The sequence below is a fragment of the Labeo rohita genome, chromosome 5 (assembly GCF_022985175.1).
Source record: "Labeo rohita strain BAU-BD-2019 chromosome 5, IGBB_LRoh.1.0, whole genome shotgun sequence".
Taxonomy (NCBI): domain Eukaryota; kingdom Metazoa; phylum Chordata; class Actinopteri; order Cypriniformes; family Cyprinidae; genus Labeo; species Labeo rohita.
Genome location: NC_066873.1, coordinates 34424656 through 34445996, shown reverse-complemented (window position 1 = coordinate 34445996; position 21341 = coordinate 34424656). Strand labels below are relative to the sequence as shown.

At 33.0% G+C, this 21341-nt stretch overlaps 1 protein-coding gene across 2 annotated transcripts; it reads right to left on the bottom strand.

The window, feature by feature from the left end:
* Positions 1-320: 320 nt before the first annotated feature.
* Positions 321-21099, bottom strand: si:dkey-13n15.2 (protein transport protein Sec24C). 2 transcript variants are annotated; one of them, XM_051111276.1, is made up of 21 exons: positions 20812-21099; positions 20260-20515; positions 20087-20160; positions 19046-19114; positions 18819-18930; positions 15397-15524; positions 14577-14712; positions 14378-14481; positions 13611-13726; positions 13318-13509; positions 10669-10759; positions 10456-10560; positions 10192-10359; positions 8750-8846; positions 8318-8466; positions 8033-8171; positions 6177-6298; positions 5464-5643; positions 3305-3502; positions 1320-1409; positions 321-1095 (listed from the first exon to the last, which is right to left on the bottom strand). In XM_051111276.1, the coding sequence occupies exons 2-21, from the start codon at positions 20492-20494 to the stop codon at positions 955-957; spliced, it is 2646 nt and encodes an 881-aa protein (XP_050967233.1). In that variant the 5' UTR covers positions 20495-20515; positions 20812-21099; the 3' UTR covers positions 321-954. The 2 variants fall into 2 exon arrangements, with proteins under 2 accessions (XP_050967233.1, XP_050967234.1); XM_051111277.1 differs by having other exon boundaries at positions 13611-13723.
* Positions 21100-21341: the final 242 nt, after the last annotated feature.

The window sequence follows — 21341 nt, the reverse complement described above, 5'->3', positions numbered from 1 at the left end:
TACATCGCTTATTTGGGTCTCTGTGTGTGTGTGTGTGTGTGTGTGTGTGTTTTCAACTATTAGATAACGAACATGGACGCCCACTCGGATATTTCATATTCAGCTCAATGTCAACATCATTAACCCCAATTACACTAATTAGACTTGGTATGACTCATTAGGAGTGTTTCTCGCTCCCTTTCGGTTCTCTGTGGAGGAGGGGAAGAAATTCACAAGAACATACATTGGAAAGAAGATCAATGCTAAAGAGATTCGGCCGAGAATGATTTAGAGCCAGTCACACATTTACAGTCATTTATTCATTTTTGGAGGAAAAAAAAGTATCTTCTTCATACAAAAAAAATGTTACATAAATGATTAAAACTGTATAGTGTTACTTTCACATGCTGATGGCCCACTGAAAAAATATCAGCAGCTTTATCAAGATATTAAATATTAATGAGACCTAAAATTCAATGAATATATTATTGCTTGAAAAATATTAACATGCACACTCTAACTCAGCAGTTGGGCAAATTCATGAATTCAATTCAGAGTGCAATATTCATGACTCAAGAGCAAATGGTAAATCAAACCCATGTCTAGAAGCAAACACACACACACACACATACACTTCAAATACAGAATCATTAATCACTGAGTCTTTGATGGGAGTTCAAACAGTATTCAGTCAGTTTGAGCCCTTGGAAATTAAAGGACTGATCTTAGTATTCAGCGGTTCTCTTAAAACCAGCTGGTCACATTGAATTTGCATTTACTAAATTTGTAAAATGTAAGTATTTTAGAGGTAAATGTTTGGTAAATTCATACAAGACAGAATTTTTTCCTTTCCTCACTGATTTTAGAACAGCAGCAATGGCTATTGAGGAAATAAAAAAGGTGAACTGCAATGTGACTGAACTATCACAAAGGGCTTTACGAATACTTCACAGCCTCGTCTATGAGAATAGACTGTCACACAATAATACGCAATGCATTGACATGAAGGTGAAAAAGGAAATCGGCATATGAAGCACCACCGTTAGGACTTTTGTCCTCCACCAGGAGGCGCTGCAGAGACTCCTCACAGCTGTCACCCTCTCGCACCAATTTTAACTAAACAAAAAGAAACGTACATTAAAACAAACATAAATCAACTATTTACACACAATAAAACATGTTTTACTGAAACAAACCATAAGTCTGTAAAGATAACTGTCAAATCCAATGCTGTGGATTTAGCTGTGCTGATTTTTCTGTTGCATAAAGTGAATTCTGTGTCCACTTCCTGTCAGTTCCTGAATTAAACATTGTGCAAATGAAGGGTGTGAGTCATTCACCTGGAGAGCAACAGCTGCTGAGGACTGTAGAGAGCATATGAGAGCTCTGGTGCTGATGGAGAGGGGGTTCTCAAGCACAGGAAGTTTGATCTACAGAGAACAAACAACACACATACTATGGACAAGTGAAGTCAAAGCACTAAAATTCAACGAGCGCAACACACAGTATGAAGAAAACTTGCTTGAATTGGTACTTCAACATATATTTAAAGCAAAAGTGTTCATTCTATCTAAAACTACTGTAAACATTTAAATAATTTGTACACACACACACAACCAGTCAAAAGTTTTCACACAGTAAGATTTTTATTGTTTTTTAAAGAAGTCTCTCCTGCTCACCAAGCCTGGATTTATTTGATCCAAAGTACATCAAAAACAGTAATATTGTGAAATATTTTACTATTTAAAATGTGTTTCTGTTTGAATATATTTTAAAATGTCATTTAGTTCTGTGATCAAAGCTACATTTTCAGCATCATTTCAGTTTTTAGTTTTACATGATCCTTCAGAAATCCTTCTAATATGCTGATTTGCTGTTCAAGAAGCATTTATTATTATAATTGAGTACATTTTTCAGGTTTCTTTGATGAATAGAAAGATTCAAAGATCAGCATTTATCTGAAATAAAAAGCTTTAGTATATATGTACATGTACACTGTACCATTTAAAAGCCTGGAGTCAGTATTTGTTTTTAGGAAAAAAAAAAAAAGAAATTAATACTTTTATTTAGCAAGGATGCTTTCAATTGATCAAAAGTGATGATAAAGTCATTTATAATGTTACAAACGATTTCTATTTCAGATAAATGCTGTTCTTCTGAACTTTCTATTCATCAAATAAATCAGAAAAAAATCTACTCAGCTGTTTTCAGCATAATAATACTACTACTACTACTAATAATAATAATAAATGTTTTTGAGTAGCAAATCAGAATATTAGAATGATTTCTGAAGGATCATGTGACTGGTTTAATGACACTAAAAATTCAGCCTTGAAATCACAGGAATAAATTACATTTTAAAATGTATTCAAATAGAAAACAGTTATTTAAAATAGTGAAAATATTTTAAAATTGTACTGTTTTTGCTTGGTGAGCAGAAGAGACTTCTCTAAAAATTTTAACTCTTACTGTTATATAAAATTAATCAAAAGTGACAGTAAAGTCAAAAGATTTCTATTTTAAATAAATGCAATAATATTAAATAAACTGTAATAATATTTCACAATATTACTATATTTTGATCAAATAAATCCAGCCTTGGTAAGGCTTCTTTAAAGAAAAAGTGTGTCATTAATATATAATACTAAATGAAATATTATATTTAAAACAGTGTTTTGACAATTTAGTTCAATGATTGAATAAATCATGACAGACATATCAGAATCCCAGTAAAAGAGACTTATCTGAAAGGTAATTTTATTCTATGACTAGTAATATATGTCTGACAATGTACATCTAACGCATGGAAATACTAAATAATAACCTTATGGATTACAATAAGTATTAAATAAAATAATGACATTAGTAACAACATATCAATTGTCACCTGTGCCATTTCTAAGGGTTTATTTTATTATATAAAAATAAATTAAAAAAAAAAATTATTAAATAAAATAAAAACAATATTTTTCCTCCACAAACCTAAAACATGAATGTTCCCACAAATCCCTCACTAACAAACACACAAAAAACTTTGATAGTAAACATGAAACAAATTCACAGATCTGACTCACTATTTGACTGACCAAAATAATTGAGATGGGGGGAATCTTACATCTTATCCTATATATTGTCTTATCGTCTATTACGGTAGAAAACAGCTAATTAGATTTAACAGTTTCCATTTAAAAAATATATCCAACCCTCAGTTTGTCCCTTAGCTGAACTGCATGTAGGAATGGTTCTCATTTGTTAGTCATTTTGGATAAAGTCTGCTAAATTAATACGTTAATGTGACTGCCAACTCAACGTGTCCCTGTCTCACCTCTCCAGATGTGAGGTAGGAGAAGGAGTTGGTGTTAAAAAGCTGTAGAAGAGTATGAGGAGGCGCACAGCTGCCCACCCAAAGGAGCAGTGCCAGTGGGCAGTAGATCAGATACAGACCCCCTGGATCCAGACTAGAGACAGTACAGCGCACAGCTTCCCCTAATGATGGCATGTTGGCATTATCAGCAGAGACAGACTGCAGGGGTGAGAAGGGTAAATACACAGACAGTGGCGTCATTATCCCGTCAGGAGAGAAAGCATCAATATTTTAGGTGGAAGTTTGCTTTGGACTGAAATGTGACATGGATTGTCCTTGCTCTTTTTATGTTTGTTGTACAATGCAGACAAACATTCCTGGCTTCAAATTCCAGTCCAAAAACTAGGGCCCTATAATTTCCAAGATGCGGAAAATGCAGACGGAATCACATAATCTAGTCGTAAAAATGGAATTTACTTAATTTGAAAAATTGTGGACAAATATATCAAAAGTAGACCAGTACACTTAAATCACAATGTGATATGTTCTTGTGTCTGTGACTATTAAGCCGTAAAAAAAAAACTACTTAAATATAACGAAGAAACTGAAGAAAGACAGAAATTGTGACATAATGTAATGATAATACTAGTAATAATAATAATAATTATTAAAATAATATAAGTATTTTTTAAGTAATATTTACCAGAAGAAAATATTTACCAGATTTTTCATTACCAGAAAAAGGTAAAAACACAGTATTCCTGAAAAAATAATCAAATAAATAAAATAGCAATAAAAATCAATCAATTAGAGATGCTTTTGATTATTCAAGCTTAATAAAAACAATTAAACCGGAATCCAGAAAATGAATGGAGAAAACAGAATTTGGTAAAAATAAAACTAAATTTGAGGAAAAAAAAAAAAAAAAGTATTTCGTAGGTCCTTAAAAATGTATTTTTTACATTTGTATTAAACTTTTAATAAATTGCTGTTAAATTGTGTAAGTTTCATTAATTCAATTAATTAGACTTGCTTTATATTTAATATTTTTTAAGTTAACTATTAAAACAGAGTCTAGAAACTGGAAAAAAAAAAGAATAAATAAATAAATAGATTTTTTTTTCTATTTACGACTTATAAATAATAATAATAATAATAAATATAATAATAAATAATAATATATATATATTATTTTATATATATTATTGTAGTTATTTTCTTGCTATGGTCAATAATCAAGAAAAGGCAGATTATATATTTTTTTAATTAAATTTAAGGATAGATAACATTTATGCTACTTGTACAATTTTTTTTAATTTTTTCAAAATTAATTAGAAATGACTTTATATAACTTAAAAAAAATTATAAAACTAAAATGAATCACTTTAAAAGCTGTTAATTTCAATAAAGGTGAATTTAGGCATTAAAACATTGTAATATACAGTATAAAAAGTGGATACTAATTTTAAGATTTGCTAAAAATTACATTTAATAATGTAATTATTATTTTTAAAAATTAACTTTAGGTTAGTGCTATATGACAACAAAGCGAAGGAAAATGTACAAATATACAATTAAATATTCAATATTGTCTGATATATAACCCATATTAACAAATTATACAACAAAGAATATATATGAATAATTTAGGCACTAAATATAATTTAGGCATTAAAATGTAATATACAGTATAAAAAGTGGATATTAATATTAAGATTTGCTAAAGATTACATTTAATCATGTAATTAGTATTTTTAAAGATTAACTTTAGGTAAGCGTTATATGACAACAAAGGGGATAAAAATGTAAAAATAGACAATTTAATTTTCAAAATTGTCTGATATATATCCAATATTGATAAATTATACTACAAAAAATACATATTAAAAAATTCTAATATCAGCTGACATTCAGTGTGGTACTAACATATTGTGCATTCCTAATTCTAAACGTCTTTGGTGCCAGAAATCCTGCCATAATAAGTAAAAAATAAAATGTCATAAAAAGAGAGAGTACAGTAGATGCTTTTGTTGCTAGAGTAGTGAAGAATGTGGCATCTCTAAATCCTGCCATGTGCATAACAATCCAACTGAGAATTCAGAATTCTTACAGACAAGGAAACTGTCTCATTTTAGTGACTAATTTGGATGAACAGAATGTTCTAGATGTCTGTCTCTCACCAGAGGCAGAATAAGTGGGTAGAACTGAGAAGCAGTGCACAGCGTGTCCATGGAGACAATGAGGCTACGCAGTTGTAGACGTTGATGTACAGAGCTCCGCAACCCAGGCAGCAGCACTTCACTTTTGCGCAGACTGTTAATGTAGACAGGTACGGCTTTCAGAAACTGAGGCAACACCAGCTGACAGAAACAAAGACACACACAGAGAAAGGGGGGAGAATGACATTCGAGACTCTATTATCTAAATGAAATAGGATTCACTTAGAATGGCTTCTCAGTATTATTATCTGTGCCTGCATCGTTAATATAGCTAATGAATCGTAAAATTAATTGAGATTGGCGTATATTAGACTGTCTCTCATCTCCTAAAAATACTTTTTTCTTCCAAATACTAGAAGACTTCACAGGTCTAAAATATCTGATTAAGCTCTAATTACACAACTCACTAATAACTGTCTAGGCTTTTCAGCACAAAAAAGGTGACTATTTGTTTAAGCAATTAAATATTAATTGGACTGAAAACAGCAGGACCTTATTTTTTAATTGGTATCGCCAAATCGTGGTTTAATATTCGACTAAAATTATTGTTTGAACTGAAACGGTATGATAAATCTCTGAAGTATCTGAATATTTAAAAGCGTGTGCTGGTCCAGTACCTTACGAAACTTATGAAAGATCCTCATTAAAGAGAGAGTAATATATGAAGAACTAACTTGTCCCGGGGACACAGAGGTAGTGCAGCTGTGTTTCCTGAAGCAAGCCAACATCTCAGTAACCTCCGTCTGTAACTCCTCACGCAGGGACTGAAGTGGACCCTCCAGTGCTAATGAATACACTGACTCACACACACATTGAAAATAAAGTTATAAATATTATAAAGTAGTGCTGTCAAATAGATTAATTGCAATTAATCATCCAAAATTAAATTCTGTTTACATAATGTATGTGTGTGTACTGTGTATGTTTATATGTATATGTATATTTAAATACACACACATATATATTTAATAAATATTTACATCTATATACACTACCAGTCAAAAGTTTTTGAACAGTAAGATTTTTTAAAGAAGTATCTTTAGCTCACAAAGCTGCATTTGCATTTATTTACTATTTAAAAGAACTGTTTTCTATTTGAATATATTTTAAAATATAATTTATTCCTGTGATTTCAAAGCTGAATTTTTAGCATCATTACTCCAGTCACATGATCCTTCGGAAATCATTCTAATATTCTGATTTGCTGTGCAAAAAACAATTATTATTATTATTATTATTATTATGTTGAAAACAGTTGAGTACATTTTTTTACGGTTTCTTTGATGAAAAGAAAGTTCAGAAGAATTCCATTTATCTGAAATAGAAATCATTTGTAACATTATAAATGTCTTTATCGTCACTTTTGATCAATTTAAAGCATCCTTGTTAAATATTTTACATTTCTTGAATGATATAATGTATAATGTTACAAGAGCTTTTTATTTTAGATAAATGCTGATCTTTGGACCTTTCTATTCATCAAAGAATATTGAAAAAATGTTACACAACTGTTTTTAATATTATTAATAATAATAAATGTTTCTTGAACATAAAATCATCAAATTAGAATATATTCAAAACAGAATATATATTCAAAGAGAAAACAGTTCTTTTAAATAATAAAAATATTTCAAAATTTTACTTTACTTTACTTTATATTACTGTAATTTTGCAGTATTTTGGATCCAAAAAAATGCAGGCTTGGTGAGCAGAAGAGACTTCTTTAAAAAACATTAAAAAACTTTTGACTGGTAGTGTATATTACATATATTTTTTAAATGTATACATGTGTGCATATTTATACATAAATATGAATATACACAGTACACAAACATATATTATGTAAACACAAACTTTTATTTTGGATGTGATTTATCAAAAAAAAAAAAAATGATCGATCAAAAAAAAAAAACTAAACTGGGAAGACTAATAATTCACTGCAAAATTTACACTACCATTCAAATGTTTGGGGTCAGTAAGATTTTTGAAAAATCTTTTATGCTCACCAAGCCTATATCCATTTGATCAAAAAGTCAATAAAAACAGTAATATTGTGAAATATAAGCAAAATTTAAAAAATATTGTTTTGCATAAATATATTTTAAAATGGAATTTATTCCTATAATGGCAAAGCTGACTTTTCAGCATCATTACTCCAGTCTTCAGTGTCACTTCAACACCTTTTTTAATTAATATTGATTTTTTTTTATTATTAATGTTGAATACAGTGGTGCTGGTTGAAATTTTTGTAGAAAGAGTTTTTTTTTTTGATTAATAGAAAGCAACTACATTTATTAGAATAGAAATGACTTGAAACATTACAAACGTCTTTTACTGTCACTTTTAAACAATTTCGTGCATCCTTGCTGAATAAAAGTAATATTTCTCTAAAAAATGTACCCCAAATTTTAAATGGTAGTGAATATATTACAGATTTCATTATGAGAGTAAGTAATGTCAATTTTATTTTTATATGGATTTTAACGGTTGCATTACTGTATGTAATAAACAGCAAACACTGTTTCCATACTTTTCTTGCAGTAGAATGTGAGGAGTGTCTCGGCCTGGCTGCTTCTAAAGGTGTCTAGCAGCTGACAGGAAGCGGACAGAATAACAGTGTGTACCCGTGTCCTGTTTTCTCCGGAAGAGCTACTGTATGATAGCACAAACTACAACAGCAGAGGAGAAGTGAATCAAACAAATGAATAATAACAAATATATTAAATAAACAACACACTGAATCACATCCATTACTCTCAGATAATTTATGACTATATATCAATCCATACATCCAATGACATCACATCAATACTACCTGAATGGCTATACCCCTCGTTTCATCCAAAGACCTGTTGTGAGAGAACTCAAATGCCAGAGCTGTGCGCCAATCAAGCGCTGCCATGGCAACACAGCAGGAGTCAGGACCGGCGATGAAGGAGCCATAGCAACCAGATATGCGCATCTCTGCAGAAACACAGCGATTGCGTTGTTTATATATGCACCAGCTATTTACAAATAACATCTGGCATTCAAACACTGAATTCAAGTTACAAACAAGTGACTATCCATTCAAGTACTCATATGATTTGACAGACTGTAATGTTTTATATATAAACTATGACCCATATATGTATGCTCTGTGTCTGATTACATTCATGTATCATACAAAAACATTAACTCAAAGCGAAACTACAATTTGAGATTAGAATCTGGGTTTCTAGATTCTTTTAGACGCTCCTTTGATTACCTTTACTGACAAAAACTCTGAGCTGAACTTTAAAGGCCATCTGCATGTTCACACATCTGCTCAGATCAGCTCGGAAGCATTCCTGTTCCATCTCTGACTGAAAAATAAAAACACGGCAGATTTAGCATGAAATGACACAGTTTGTTCACACTACATTAAATATGGCTGTCACTCTTCTTCTGAGTGCTTAATTTGGCTCTCTTCTCACAGCAGGAAGCGGACAGAATAACGGTGTGTATCTGCGTCCTAGTTTAGCTATTTATAGAAATGACAACCACATTCTGAAGACTTCACTCCTGAAAAATTCACTGTGATTACAGTAAATCCACACAGTGTACAGAACCAAACTAAATCACTAGTTGCTAATGCAGTGACGTCTTTAAGACACTGACAGTTTGTTACTAGAAAGTCAGAAATAGAGGTATACTAGGAGTTAGTAAAATTGTTTTTTCAAAAATTAATACTTTTATTTAGCAAGAATGCATTAAATGAATCAAAGGTGGACTCTAAATGTGACCCTGGACCACAAAACCAGTCTTAAGTGGCATAGGTATATTTGTAGCAATAGCCAAAAATACCTTGTATGGGTCAAAACTATCGATTTTTCTTTTGAAATGCCAAAAATCATTAGGATATTAAGTAAAGTTCATGTTCCATTAAGATCTTTTGTAAATTTCCTACCATAAATATGTCAAAACTTAACTTTTTGATTAGTAATATGCATTGCTAAGAACTTCATTTGTACAACTTTAAAGGCATTTTTCTCAATATTCTGATTTTTTTTTTTTGCCCCCTCAGATTCCAGATTTTTAAATAGTTGTATCTCGGCCAAAGATTGTCCTTGTAAATCTTAATTTAAAAAAAAAGACCCTTATTTGTTTTTTACAAGGGAAAGAAAGAAAGAAAGAAAGAAAGAAAGAAAGAAAGAAAGAAAGAAAACAAACAAGATTATATGACAATCACATCTGACAGGTCACTTACTAGCACTAGTAGTCAAACAAGAACTATAATGATATATACAGTATACGAACACTATTATAACAGCACACCATCCATAATGTTGTAGCAAAAGGCTTCATTCAACACATTTCCAGTAAATCTTCATCTTTGTTATCTGGTTACTTGTCATTGAGCAAACATTTTTCATCCATTACTATAGTGCTCTAATTGCAGGGATGGTCCTCTTGGAGCAGAATTGGATAAAGTGGCTTGCTCAGGGGGACTATGATGATAGAGCAGGAAGGCGACCTTTGTAACACTTCCAGTTAATAGGATGTCTACAAAACCTTGTATTAGCAGCAGAGAGTACCAACCATTATGACATTCCAGGCTTATTCTCGAGGCAGCCATAGGGTTGTTTTGAAATTTCAAATTTGTGCAGCAGTTTCAGAGTAATTGGGCTCTATGGTTTTCTTCGTCTGAGTGCAGATGGCATTTATTACCTGTAGACTGTTATAACAGATGACTCCTCCCCCTGTGTGAAAGGGGATGTGCCCTGGCCAAGCCCCGCCTACTTCTTGTTGGGAGAACATGAAGATGTGCACGTTGCAGCCTTGACTTACACACTCTTTAGCCAATGAGGTTGAAGAATCTGGTCCTTGGAAAATGGACTAATATGAAACCAAGAGAAAGCACATTAATAAAACACTTTCAGATAAACCTCAAAACTAACTTGCTGTGGAAAAATTACTTGCTCTTTAATTCACCTTCACTTTGTTAGAGCTGAAGAAACCAGAGGAGCTTTTTTGATCTGTGCCTTCAGAAACAGGTGAGGAATGAAAGATCAATAATTTGCCTGGAGACGCTGCTGCCTATTGAAATGAGACGTAAGGGATTTATGAAATCAACATTTGTAGCACGAACACTGAATTTTTCAGCAAGGGCATGTGCATGTTTAAGACTCATATTAAGGCTCTTGCCTGAAGAATCTTCAGCCCTGCAGAAACAGGAAGTTCTTGTGAGACAGATCTATCCGATTCGGGGCTGAAAAGTGAAATTTCCTGTAGAACTCTGGCCAAGAGGAAAAGACTATTGTTAAAGGGATAGTTCACCCCAAATTTTTTTTAATTAATTACTCTCATGTTGTTCTAAACCTGTAACACCTACGTTCATCTTTAGAACACAAATTAAGATATTTTCAAAGCCCAGAAAGGTACAGTTGAGGTCTGAAATATACATACAAAATGTTAATTATTTTACCAAAATAAGAGGGATCATACAAAATGCATGTTATTTTTTATTTAGTACTGACCTGAATAAGAAATTTCACATTAAAGACATTTACATATAGTCCACAAGAGAAATAAACAGTTCATTTTATGAAAATGACCCTGTTTAAAAGTTTACATACCCTTTATTCTTAATACTGTGTTGTTACCTGAATGATCCACAGCTGTTTTTTTTGTTTATTGATAGTTGTTCATAATCCTTCAGGTCCCACAGATTCTTAGTTTTTTCAGCATTTTTGTGTATTTGAACCCTTTCCAACAATGACTTTATGATTTTGAGATCCATCTTTTCACACTGAGGACAACTGAGGAACTCATATGCAACTATTACAGAAGGTTCAAATGCTCACTGACGCTTCAGAAAGAAAACAATGCATTAAGAGCCAGGGGGTGAAAACTTTTGAAATTTGAGGATCAGGGTAAATGTAACTTATTTTGTGTTCTGGGAAACAGGTATGTATCTTCTGTAGTTTCTGAAGGACAGTAGTAAACAGAGTATGTGAGCGGAGTGGAGTGGGAGCGGAGCGCGAAGTGGAGCGGCGTGATTTTTAATGGAGTGAGGAGCGGAAATTTTAAATGTCGGAGCGTTGTGGTTTTTACTTGCTCCAAGAATGCTCCACTACCGCTCCATCACGAGTACAATTCATGACAACGACCCATAATATAACTGCATATATAGCAAGAATTCACGTGTTAAACATAGCCTATTTGGCTATCTTGATAGAGATGGATCACTCAAATCAGAACGAATTTGAAAACTAGGATAACCGCAATGGACATGAGCAGAAAATTATAGTTTTCAGTGAATTAGTTTGTTCCTTCAAGATACTAAATATTTTCAAGTGAAAGCGTGTTTTTAAACATATACAACACTTATTCACACGCAATCGCTCTCTCAATAATGCTTTCAACTTCATCTGTATATCCGATTTCGAATGAGAAGAAATCTATAAGAAATGCAGCGATCTGTACGTAAAATAACTGACGAAACGTATTGTTATTATTATTATTATTATTATTATTTTATCACAAACATTTGCACTGCAAAAAGCAGCAATTACACCTTCTAATGCTGACTGACAACCATGTTAGCTTGGCATGAGGAAAAAAGTTTACGCACTAGTGTTCCAATAAGCCACTTTAAAACTATACTTTCATTTTAATTCTGTTATTTTCTTCTTTTAATATACGTTATGAATAGAACTGTGGTATTTCAAACATACTGATATAGTTTAGACACGGAGCGAAGGCGGAGTGGCGTTTCTGGTATCAGTGAGCGAGGAGTGGAGCGGGAGCGGGAAACGGTGAACCCGGAGCGGAGCTGGAGCGGAGCGGTTAAAAAATGCACGGAGCGCGGAGGGGAAATTGTTGTCGCTCCACTCCGCTCACATACTCTGGTAGTAAATGGAAAAAAAATGATATATGGGCAAAATAAGAAAAATACTGTACACATCTTTAATCTGTGCAAAAGTTTACACCCCTGGCTCTTAATGCATAATTTTTACTTCTGGGGCATCAGTGTGCATTTGAACCTTCTGTAATATTTGAGAGGTAACATATGAGTCCCTCAGTTGTTCTCAGTGTGAAAGATGAATCTAAAAATCATATAGTCATTGTTGGAAATGGTTCAAATACACAAAAATGCTGAAAAACCAAAGAATTTGTGGGACCTGAAGGATTTTTCTGAAGAACAGCGGGCAGTTTAACTGTTCAGGACAAACAAGGGACTTATGAACAAGTATCAAAAAAATAAAATAAATAAAACAGCTGTAGATCATTCAGGTAACAACAAAGTATTAAGAATCAAGCGTATGTAAACTTTTGACAGGGTAATTTTTATAAATTCAACTATTATTTTCTCTGATGGACTACATTTAAATGTCTTTTATGTAAAATATATTATTCAGGTCAGTACTAAATAAAAAATAACATGCATTTTGTATGAACCCTCTTATTTTGGCAAAGTAATTAACATCTTGCAGCTTCTGCAAGGTATATATAAACTGTTGACCTCAACTGTAAGTGATGACATCATTAAAATAGACTATTTTAACGATGCCTTTACTACTATTCTGGACCTTGAACATGGTATTGGCGTTGCTGTCTATGCAGGATCAGAAAGCTTTTGGATTTCATCAAAAATATCTTCATTTGTGTTCTGAAGATGAACGAAGGTCCTTGGAACGACATGAGGGTGAGTAATTAATGACAGAGTTTTCATTTTTGGGTGAACTATCCCTTTAACTGTCTTGTTAACTATAGTTAGCTACTTTGCTTCATTTTAATAATAATTCTATTAGTAGAACAAATAGTTAAGTAGTTTAAATGTCATGTCAAAACCTCTCAAGTATGTGTCTGCAGTCTTTCAGTGGCACCAGAAGGCCCTCCACCACAGGAAGTTCCAGCTCTTCACAGTCAGTGATGACCATCATGTGGGGGCGGGACAGAGCTGGGCTCAGGTTATACAGATGGATTTGGCTGTCATAGGTCATCAAACCCACTCGAAGATCTGAATGGTTAGTTTCTTCAAGCCTAAAACAACGACACAACATTCACAAACCATTTTACAGAACTGATTTTAAACATTAGGAATGGACATGAATGTGAAAATTTTAAATGTTAACTTCCCTTACCCATTTAAAGCTTGCAATTGAGAACAAATCTGCTTACAAATGTGGTCTAGCTGGCCCGTTCTCATCGCACTGGCAGAAACATCAATCGCCAGAAGCAACACAGCAGCATTACCCTGCTTAGAAGATCATAGTGAAATATGAAAAATTAGTCTCTTATGCTCACACAGACTGCACTTTCATTAGGAGTTACAGTAAAACAGTAATATTGTGAAACATTATTACAATTTAAAATAACTGCTTTCTCTTTTAAAATATTTTAAAATGAAATTAGTGATTTTCAGCAGCCATTACTTGAGTCTTCAGTGTCACATGATCATTCAGAAATCATTCTGATATGCTGATTTCGTGTTTAAGAAAGATTTATTATTATTAATGTTGAAAACAGTTGTGCTGCTTACTATTTTCTTTTCTGGATTATTAAATGAATACAAAGTTTAAAACAATAGGACTCTTTTGTAATATTATTGTAAATGTTTATACTATCAATTTTCAACTGAACGTATCCTTGCCAAATAAATATATTAATTTCTTTCATAAATAACTAAAAAAAAATTTTGAAATCTCAGTGTTTCCAACTTTTGAACAGTAGTATATATAAATAAATCATGCTTTAAACTAGTTGTTTGTATTATCCCTAACTTTAATTTTTATTAAGACCAAAACAACTTTTAAATACTGATGTGTAATTTAATACAATACAGTTACATATAGTATGAAACTAGAGAAAAAAATAATACAATTCAAAACAAATCCATGTCATTCCTGACCGTCTGTTTCTCCAGGATTTCATATGAGCCAAGACTGAGCTCGGGTTTTTTTTCGCAGTCAACACGGCGACCCTGATTAGTGGGCTGATAGGACTGCCATGGCACTAGAAGAAAAAGACGTGCTTGAGCAAAGATGAAAGGACGTATGTGCACAGTTTTAACGAAAATTGACAACGACTGTAGGCCAAACAAGACTTACCTTCATTGTGTTTGTCGCAGAAAGGGCAGTAGAATCTTTGCCCGCAGTCCTGCCAGCTCATAGCAGGGCTCATGAAGGCCCCGCAGTGTGCACAGCCCTTAACACAATCTCCCGCCTCACAAACTGGCACATCACGCTGCGGAAAACATTCACATAACATGTTTACAAGAGTACTCCATCTTTAACCCTTTAACGTTCCCCCTATGGGACGCCTAAGTTTACTTCACCATATTACAAATAAATCCTAATCTAATCATGACAATCCTGGAAAGGTCTCAGACTCCTAAATAGATATTTTACCATATGTTTGTGTTAGAAACTATGTAGGAAAAGTAATACATTAATATATATCAAGAGTGCCACTTAAAAAATCTACATCATAACATGAGTTCTGACCTTAGTCACAAAAGACTTTCTTCATTGCCTTTTTCCCTATCACGCTTTAGATATCATAAGAAATTACATATCAGCTCAAAACTTAAAATCTCAAAATTCATCCATTGAAAGGCATTTTAAAATCAGACATTGCATTACCATGGAAAATGTACATCAAAATCATATAACAAAATGTTTTCATTCATGAATTATAAAAATGTAAGTCTGGACATGTCTGTTTTCAAAAATGGGAGTGACAGTTAAAGGGTTAAAGTAATTAAGCCACAGTAAAATGCTAAGGAGTATGTGAAGGTGATTGAGATGTCTTAAGACAACCCAACTCAAGAAAGTACATCCTGGGTAAATAACACAAATAAAACTGACATGTTTCACAGGATATTATTTTGAACTCCCCCTAAATAAATGTGTTCTTTTCAATACATACTTCTCCTTTCTCAGGCCTGGCCAGCGGACACACAATTGCACCCAGCGGGAGATGACTCTTCTGAGCTGACTGAGCCTCCACAGGGAAGCTGTACGATGTGCAGCGGATAAAACGAGCTGTGGCATTACCTGTGAAGTCGTACAACACTATAATCTTGTTTTCACTTATAACAACCAAAGGTTTTGCTGGTTGGTATACTGGTTTCACAACAAACTACAACATCTTGCACCAGAAAGCAACACTCTCTGTTGAATGGAAGTAACTGTGTTTTTTTTTTTTTTTGAGAAAAAAAGAAAGTAGTATTAGAAAAGTATTAGGGCCAAACTGTGCTAATTGTTTTCAATTTAAAGAGGTTTCTCACAGAATTCACTGCTAGCAAGACTGGCTTTTAATAGAACTGCAGTAAAGTATGCAGTAGAAACACAAATTTGTTTTTTAATTTGCTATGTGACTAGAGAAAATAAACAGTGGTGTTACCTTTTGCCAAAAATAAGCAGGGAAACTTCAACACCCATAATACACTGGGTTCAATCCTACTATTTATGGTTTGGGATACAAAAATTAAGCAGTAAGATTTGTAGTTTCACATCATCCAGCTGATAACATATAAACAAGAATATTTGTATAAATTTTTCTTTTACAAATACTAATGACACTGCAACAACACAAAGCTTGTGAAACATCAGTGTTAAAAAGTTAATCTTTAAATTATTATTAATAGTAATATTTTAAATTGAAAACTGTTTGCATCATACAATTTTTGTTCTAATATAAAAAAAAAAAAAGTCAGAATACATGACTTTTTAATGCCCATCAAAAAAAGTGATGTTTTTTTTGGTGCCAGATGTCGTATTTGGACGGACAGCACATTCTTATATATATATATATATATATTTATATATATATATTTTAGGGATGCAACAATAAAGTTAGTCCACGGTTCAACACGTACCTCAATTTTTAACCACAGTTTTTGGTTCGGTTCTGATATTTTGCCACTTCAGTGTGGGTTTTTTTTGCAACAAATTAAAAAAATACTGCCGTAAACCTCTGTACACTAGAAAAAGCGTAGTTTAGTACATGTCTGCTTAATTTTTCTTCTGAGAGAGGTATTATCTTTTCAATTTTTACGCAAAATAGAATGGGTTTCATTCATACTGGACGCCCTCGTGCAAAAAACAACACATATGCGTCAAAGAAGTAGCACTGATTACGTTCAGTCCCAGCTTCTCTAAAATGGATAAAGGCATCGCTATAAATGTATATGTTTTGATGTAGTTTATAATAAAAAAAATAATAATAAAAAATAAAAAAATAAAGGCATCGCTATTGCTGTAACTGATCAAAAACAAAATATAACGTTAAACGTTTTGAATGACGAAATGTAAGGACAATAAACACTGCAATAATATATGGTTTATCTGTGTTCTTTAAGCCATCTCGGGTATTTTCATAAGCCATTGCTAATCGACATACATTGAATATAAGTATAGAATTTATCGTCTGCCTCATTCTGTGATAAGAATCCACCTCAGATCACACAAGTTAGTTATTTTAGACACTCGACTGATGTTGTGAATTAACAAGTTATGTTTTTTATAACTTTTGTTTTTATAACTTTTGTTGGACAACAGGTTTAGAAAGGCTTATCATTGCACGTCATTAGAATGGAAGATGCTCTGCGTGTGTTGCTTTTTCAAATATAAGCGGGAAGCGTTTCCTCATTTCAGCACGTGAAATCGCGGGCACACACACAGCAAATTCCAAGAGAAATAAAACAAGGAAGTTATTTAAATGCAAAACCGAAAAACAATTCACAAGCGCGTATTGAACCGTGGAGGTCGTACCGAACGGTTCAATATTATATTGCGTATTGTGACATCCCTTTACATATATATATATATATATATATATATATATATAAAGGAGAAGTCCACTTCCAAAACAACAATTTACAGATAATGTACTCACCCTCTCGTCATCCAAGATGTTCATGTCTTTCTTTCTTTAGTTGTAAAGAAATTGTGTTTTTTGAGGAAAACATTTCAGGATTTTTCTCCATATAATGGACTGGTATGGTGCCCCGAGTTTGAACTTCCAAAATGCTGTTTAAATGGGGCTTCAAACGATCACAAATGCAGTTGTAAACGATCCCAGCCGAGGAAGAAGGGTCTTATCTAGCGAAATGATTGGTTATTTTCATAAAAATAATACAATTTATATTCTTTTCAATGTCAAACGCTTGTCTTGTCTTGCTCTTCCTGACCTCTGTTTTCTCCCGGTTCATGACAGTTAGGGTATGTCGAAAAAACTCCCATCTCATGTTCTCCCTCAACTTCAAAATCGTCCTATATCGCTGTTTTAACTTTTTTGTTAAGGATGTTTGATCTTCTTTGCATGTTCAAAGAAGATCCGGGTCGGTACTTCTGCAGTGTTGTAGAATGATTAAAAAATGATTTTTGAAGTTGAGGGAGAAAATACGATCTGAGTTTTTTGACATACCCTAACTGTCTTCCAGAATACACAGAGTTCAGGGAAAGCAAGACAAGACGAGTGTTTGAGATTAAAAAGTATTTAAATTGTATTTTTTAAATAAAAAAAATAGATGATCGTTTCACTAGATAAGATCCTTCTTCCTCGGCTGGGATTGTTTACAACCGCACTTGGGATCGTTTGAAGCCGCATTTTGGAATTTCAAACTCGGGGCACCATATCAGTCCATTATATGTAAAAAATCCTAAAATGTTTTCCTCAAAAAACACAATATCTTTACAAATGAAGAAAGAAAGACATGAACATCTTGGAAGACAAGGGGGTGAGTACATTATCTGTCAATTGTTGTTCTGAAAGTGGACTTCTCCTTTAACAAATAACACCTTATTAAAAGTGTTACCATTATTATTAGTTGTAGTAGTTTTAGTAGTACTCACTATTATAATTACTATTTATAATTTATACTAAATAATTCAGAAATAATATAAATGATGACATTCTCCTAAAAAGGATTTAATAATAATAATAATAATACAAAAAATGATTTTATACTTTAAAAACTTAAAATACTTTAAAAACAGCCTAATTAAAGAAAGAATAGTGAAGCTGTAATGGCAAAGCACAGCATACTGTGTGCTTGCTTGTCCTAGTGTCAGCAGGACTCCACTGTTAATGTGCTGCTGCATTTATGACTGAAAAACGGCAGCTGTGTTTGAGATTATCATGATGTCTCATTATAAGAACAACAACACCTGTCAATATTTCATTACCTTTGGCTCCATCACTGTCTGAAAGTCTAAATAATTTCAACAAACGTATAACAAAAGCTGTTGTGAAAAGAAACCCAGGTGCATCACATTTATTTTTCATGTGAATGTGCAAATGAAGTCAAAAGATAACGTGGCTAAACCGGGCAGCAGTGACGGTACCTCTGTCCTCCAGGGTGCAACGTGTTGAGGAAAGAGGAGGAACTGAAGATTTGGACTCTGAAACAAACACTTTCCCCTCCCATTGGATCCTGTCCTCTTTGATCACCTGAACCTGCACATTCAAGAGACATAGGATACAGACACTGAGACAAAACAACACAACAGTGCACTCAAACCTGAGCTGTCTTGATGAAAACATTACGGAATTAGATGGCCAGTGCATTTACCACACTTGGGAGAAGCTGAGGATCCAGGCCGTACCGAGACTCTGTCTTAGAATTTGACACTGGACTCGTCTGACAAAAGAAAGGAAAATAAAGTGATCCTTAAGTAAATTCAATATAGAGCCAATTAAAACAGATTGCAAATATAACACTAAATTTCCATTACATCCAAGCTTTCCATCAATCACATACAAGTCATACTGATGACACTTGCTCAGCACTTACTCATTTAACTTCTTTCTGTCTGAAAAAAAAGAAGTGTGATTGTTACATCTTTTAAATTTAGATATTTTTGAAATTCCAGAACCTTTTTATGCTGTCTTTTGCTGTGATGTCTTTAACTGATTTAAATAAATTTCTTAATTTATTTAATCACCAAATTAGTGATAAAAGTTAACCAGAATGACAGATGCTTACACTGTCACAGAAACAATATAATATTTTATATTTTAAAATATATAAAAAATCTTTTTTAATAACAATGTAGAACTGCAGAGAGAATTTTGGTTTAAATGCATATTAATCTTAGATAGATCAAAAGTGATGATAAAAATGTATAATGTTATAGAAGATTTCTATTTCAGATAAATGCTGTTCTTCTGAACTTTCTATTCATCAAAGAAACCTGACATAATAATAATAATAATAATAATACATGTTTTTTAGCAGCAAATCAGAATATTAGAATGGTTTCTGAAGGATAATATGACTGGAGTAATGATGCTAAAAAATCAGCTTTGAAATCAGGAATAAATTACATTTTAAAATATATTTAAATAGAAAACAGTTATTTTAAATAATAAAAATATTTCACAATTGTACTGTTTTTCCTGTACTTTGGATTAAATAAATGCAGGCTTGGTGAGCAGAGGAGACTTCTTTAAAAAGCATAAGAAATATTACTTTCCAAAAACTATAATATAATATAATAGTATAGTATTTTAACTAGTTTAAAATAGGAAAATTTACTCTGAAATAGACTAAAAAATTATGAAAAATATGGTACAATATCCCCCGATCTCCCCTACATTGTCATGCTCTCACTGGTAATGAGTAGCTTCTCTGTGGCATTCCTTGCGTCGTCATATTTGTGATTTCAGGAACAGGATTTAACACATCTGTGACAAGACAGGATCGAAAATGTTATAATTTCCTAACATTAGACAGCGAAATTCTCTATATAATGTTTTGCTTACAGATTTATTATGATTGCTTACCCTGGTAGCTTTGCTGTGAGGGGTCCCAGTACAGTGACTGAGGCCGATGACCTCCTGAGGTTCCTGTCGTGTAGTTCATCGAAGTCACACTTTGCTGATCTGGGTTCAGGTTTGGATAGTGATATGAAGGTGGGGGACAGCTGGGTGGAGGCATGGCTGGGGTCCTGAGGCTCTGTACAGCCCATGGCTGTGGTGGTGGATGTGTATAGCTCTGGTTTACTGCAGGAACCTCCATTTTATGACCAATTCAATCAACCTTTATAATCAAAAGAAACATCAGAGAGCAAAGTCATTCCGTTTCATTATATAAAACGGAATAATAATCCCAAACTAAGCCCTAAACACCAGTGTGTAAACTGGCATGATGTAATTCAAAGAGCTTCTTTATATACATATAGAAATATATAAAAATTTTTTACATATCAGTCATACTGTCAAACACTGATCAGCTGATCATCCATCGCGTCACAACGGTATAAATGCGCTCGTCCGCATAGTGCTTTCAATCACTACAGTATGTCTTTGATTCCTACTGAGAAAATAAATTTTTACCATGCGATGCCTCATGTTAGGAGATTTCAGCACGAATCGACCTGAAATTGAGAGAGCTAGCTGGTATTAGTACGGAAATACGGGTATTGATGCAGAAACCGGTCGCCTGGGTTACCGTCAGCTCACACTAATGTGTCAGTCTTCAGCTCCGTCCGTAGAAATTTCAAAAAGCATAGAAACATAATAAACATGGCATTTCAATATTTTTAAAGGCCCTCTGTCCTCCGTATAAAAGCATATCGTTTTCAAAGTCTGTACTGAGCGTACTGTGCAGTCTCATCCAAATTGTAGTTGTAATATCATTATTATGACCTCAAGATGGCAGAACTGCGTCACCAAATACCAAAGTGCACTTCCGCCCTATAAAGGCTTGTGACAAATAAGCACTCAAAATACGTGTAAGTGTGAACGCTATGTAAAATGTATACTATTTGTTTCTGAATATTTACAAAAATATGATGAACATCAGTATAACGCACCACTGAATCTACAAATGTAAAATGTTTTATAAACAAGAATACGGTTTTTGT

Bases quoted from the DNA above. Each gene is read 5' to 3' on its own strand.
- si:dkey-13n15.2 (XM_051111276.1), bottom strand. From the start codon at position 20,494: ATGGAGGTTCCTGCAGTAAACCAGAGCTATACACATCCACCACCACAG. The intron at 15,525-18,818 runs GTACCGTCACTG...ACGACTTCACAG, and splicing joins TTGCACCCTGGAGGACAGAG to GTAATGCCACAGCTCGTTTT. The intron at 1,096-1,319 runs GTGAATGACTCA...CTTTTTGTTTAG, and splicing joins CAGCAGCTGTTGCTCTCCAG to TTAAAATTGGTGCGAGAGGG.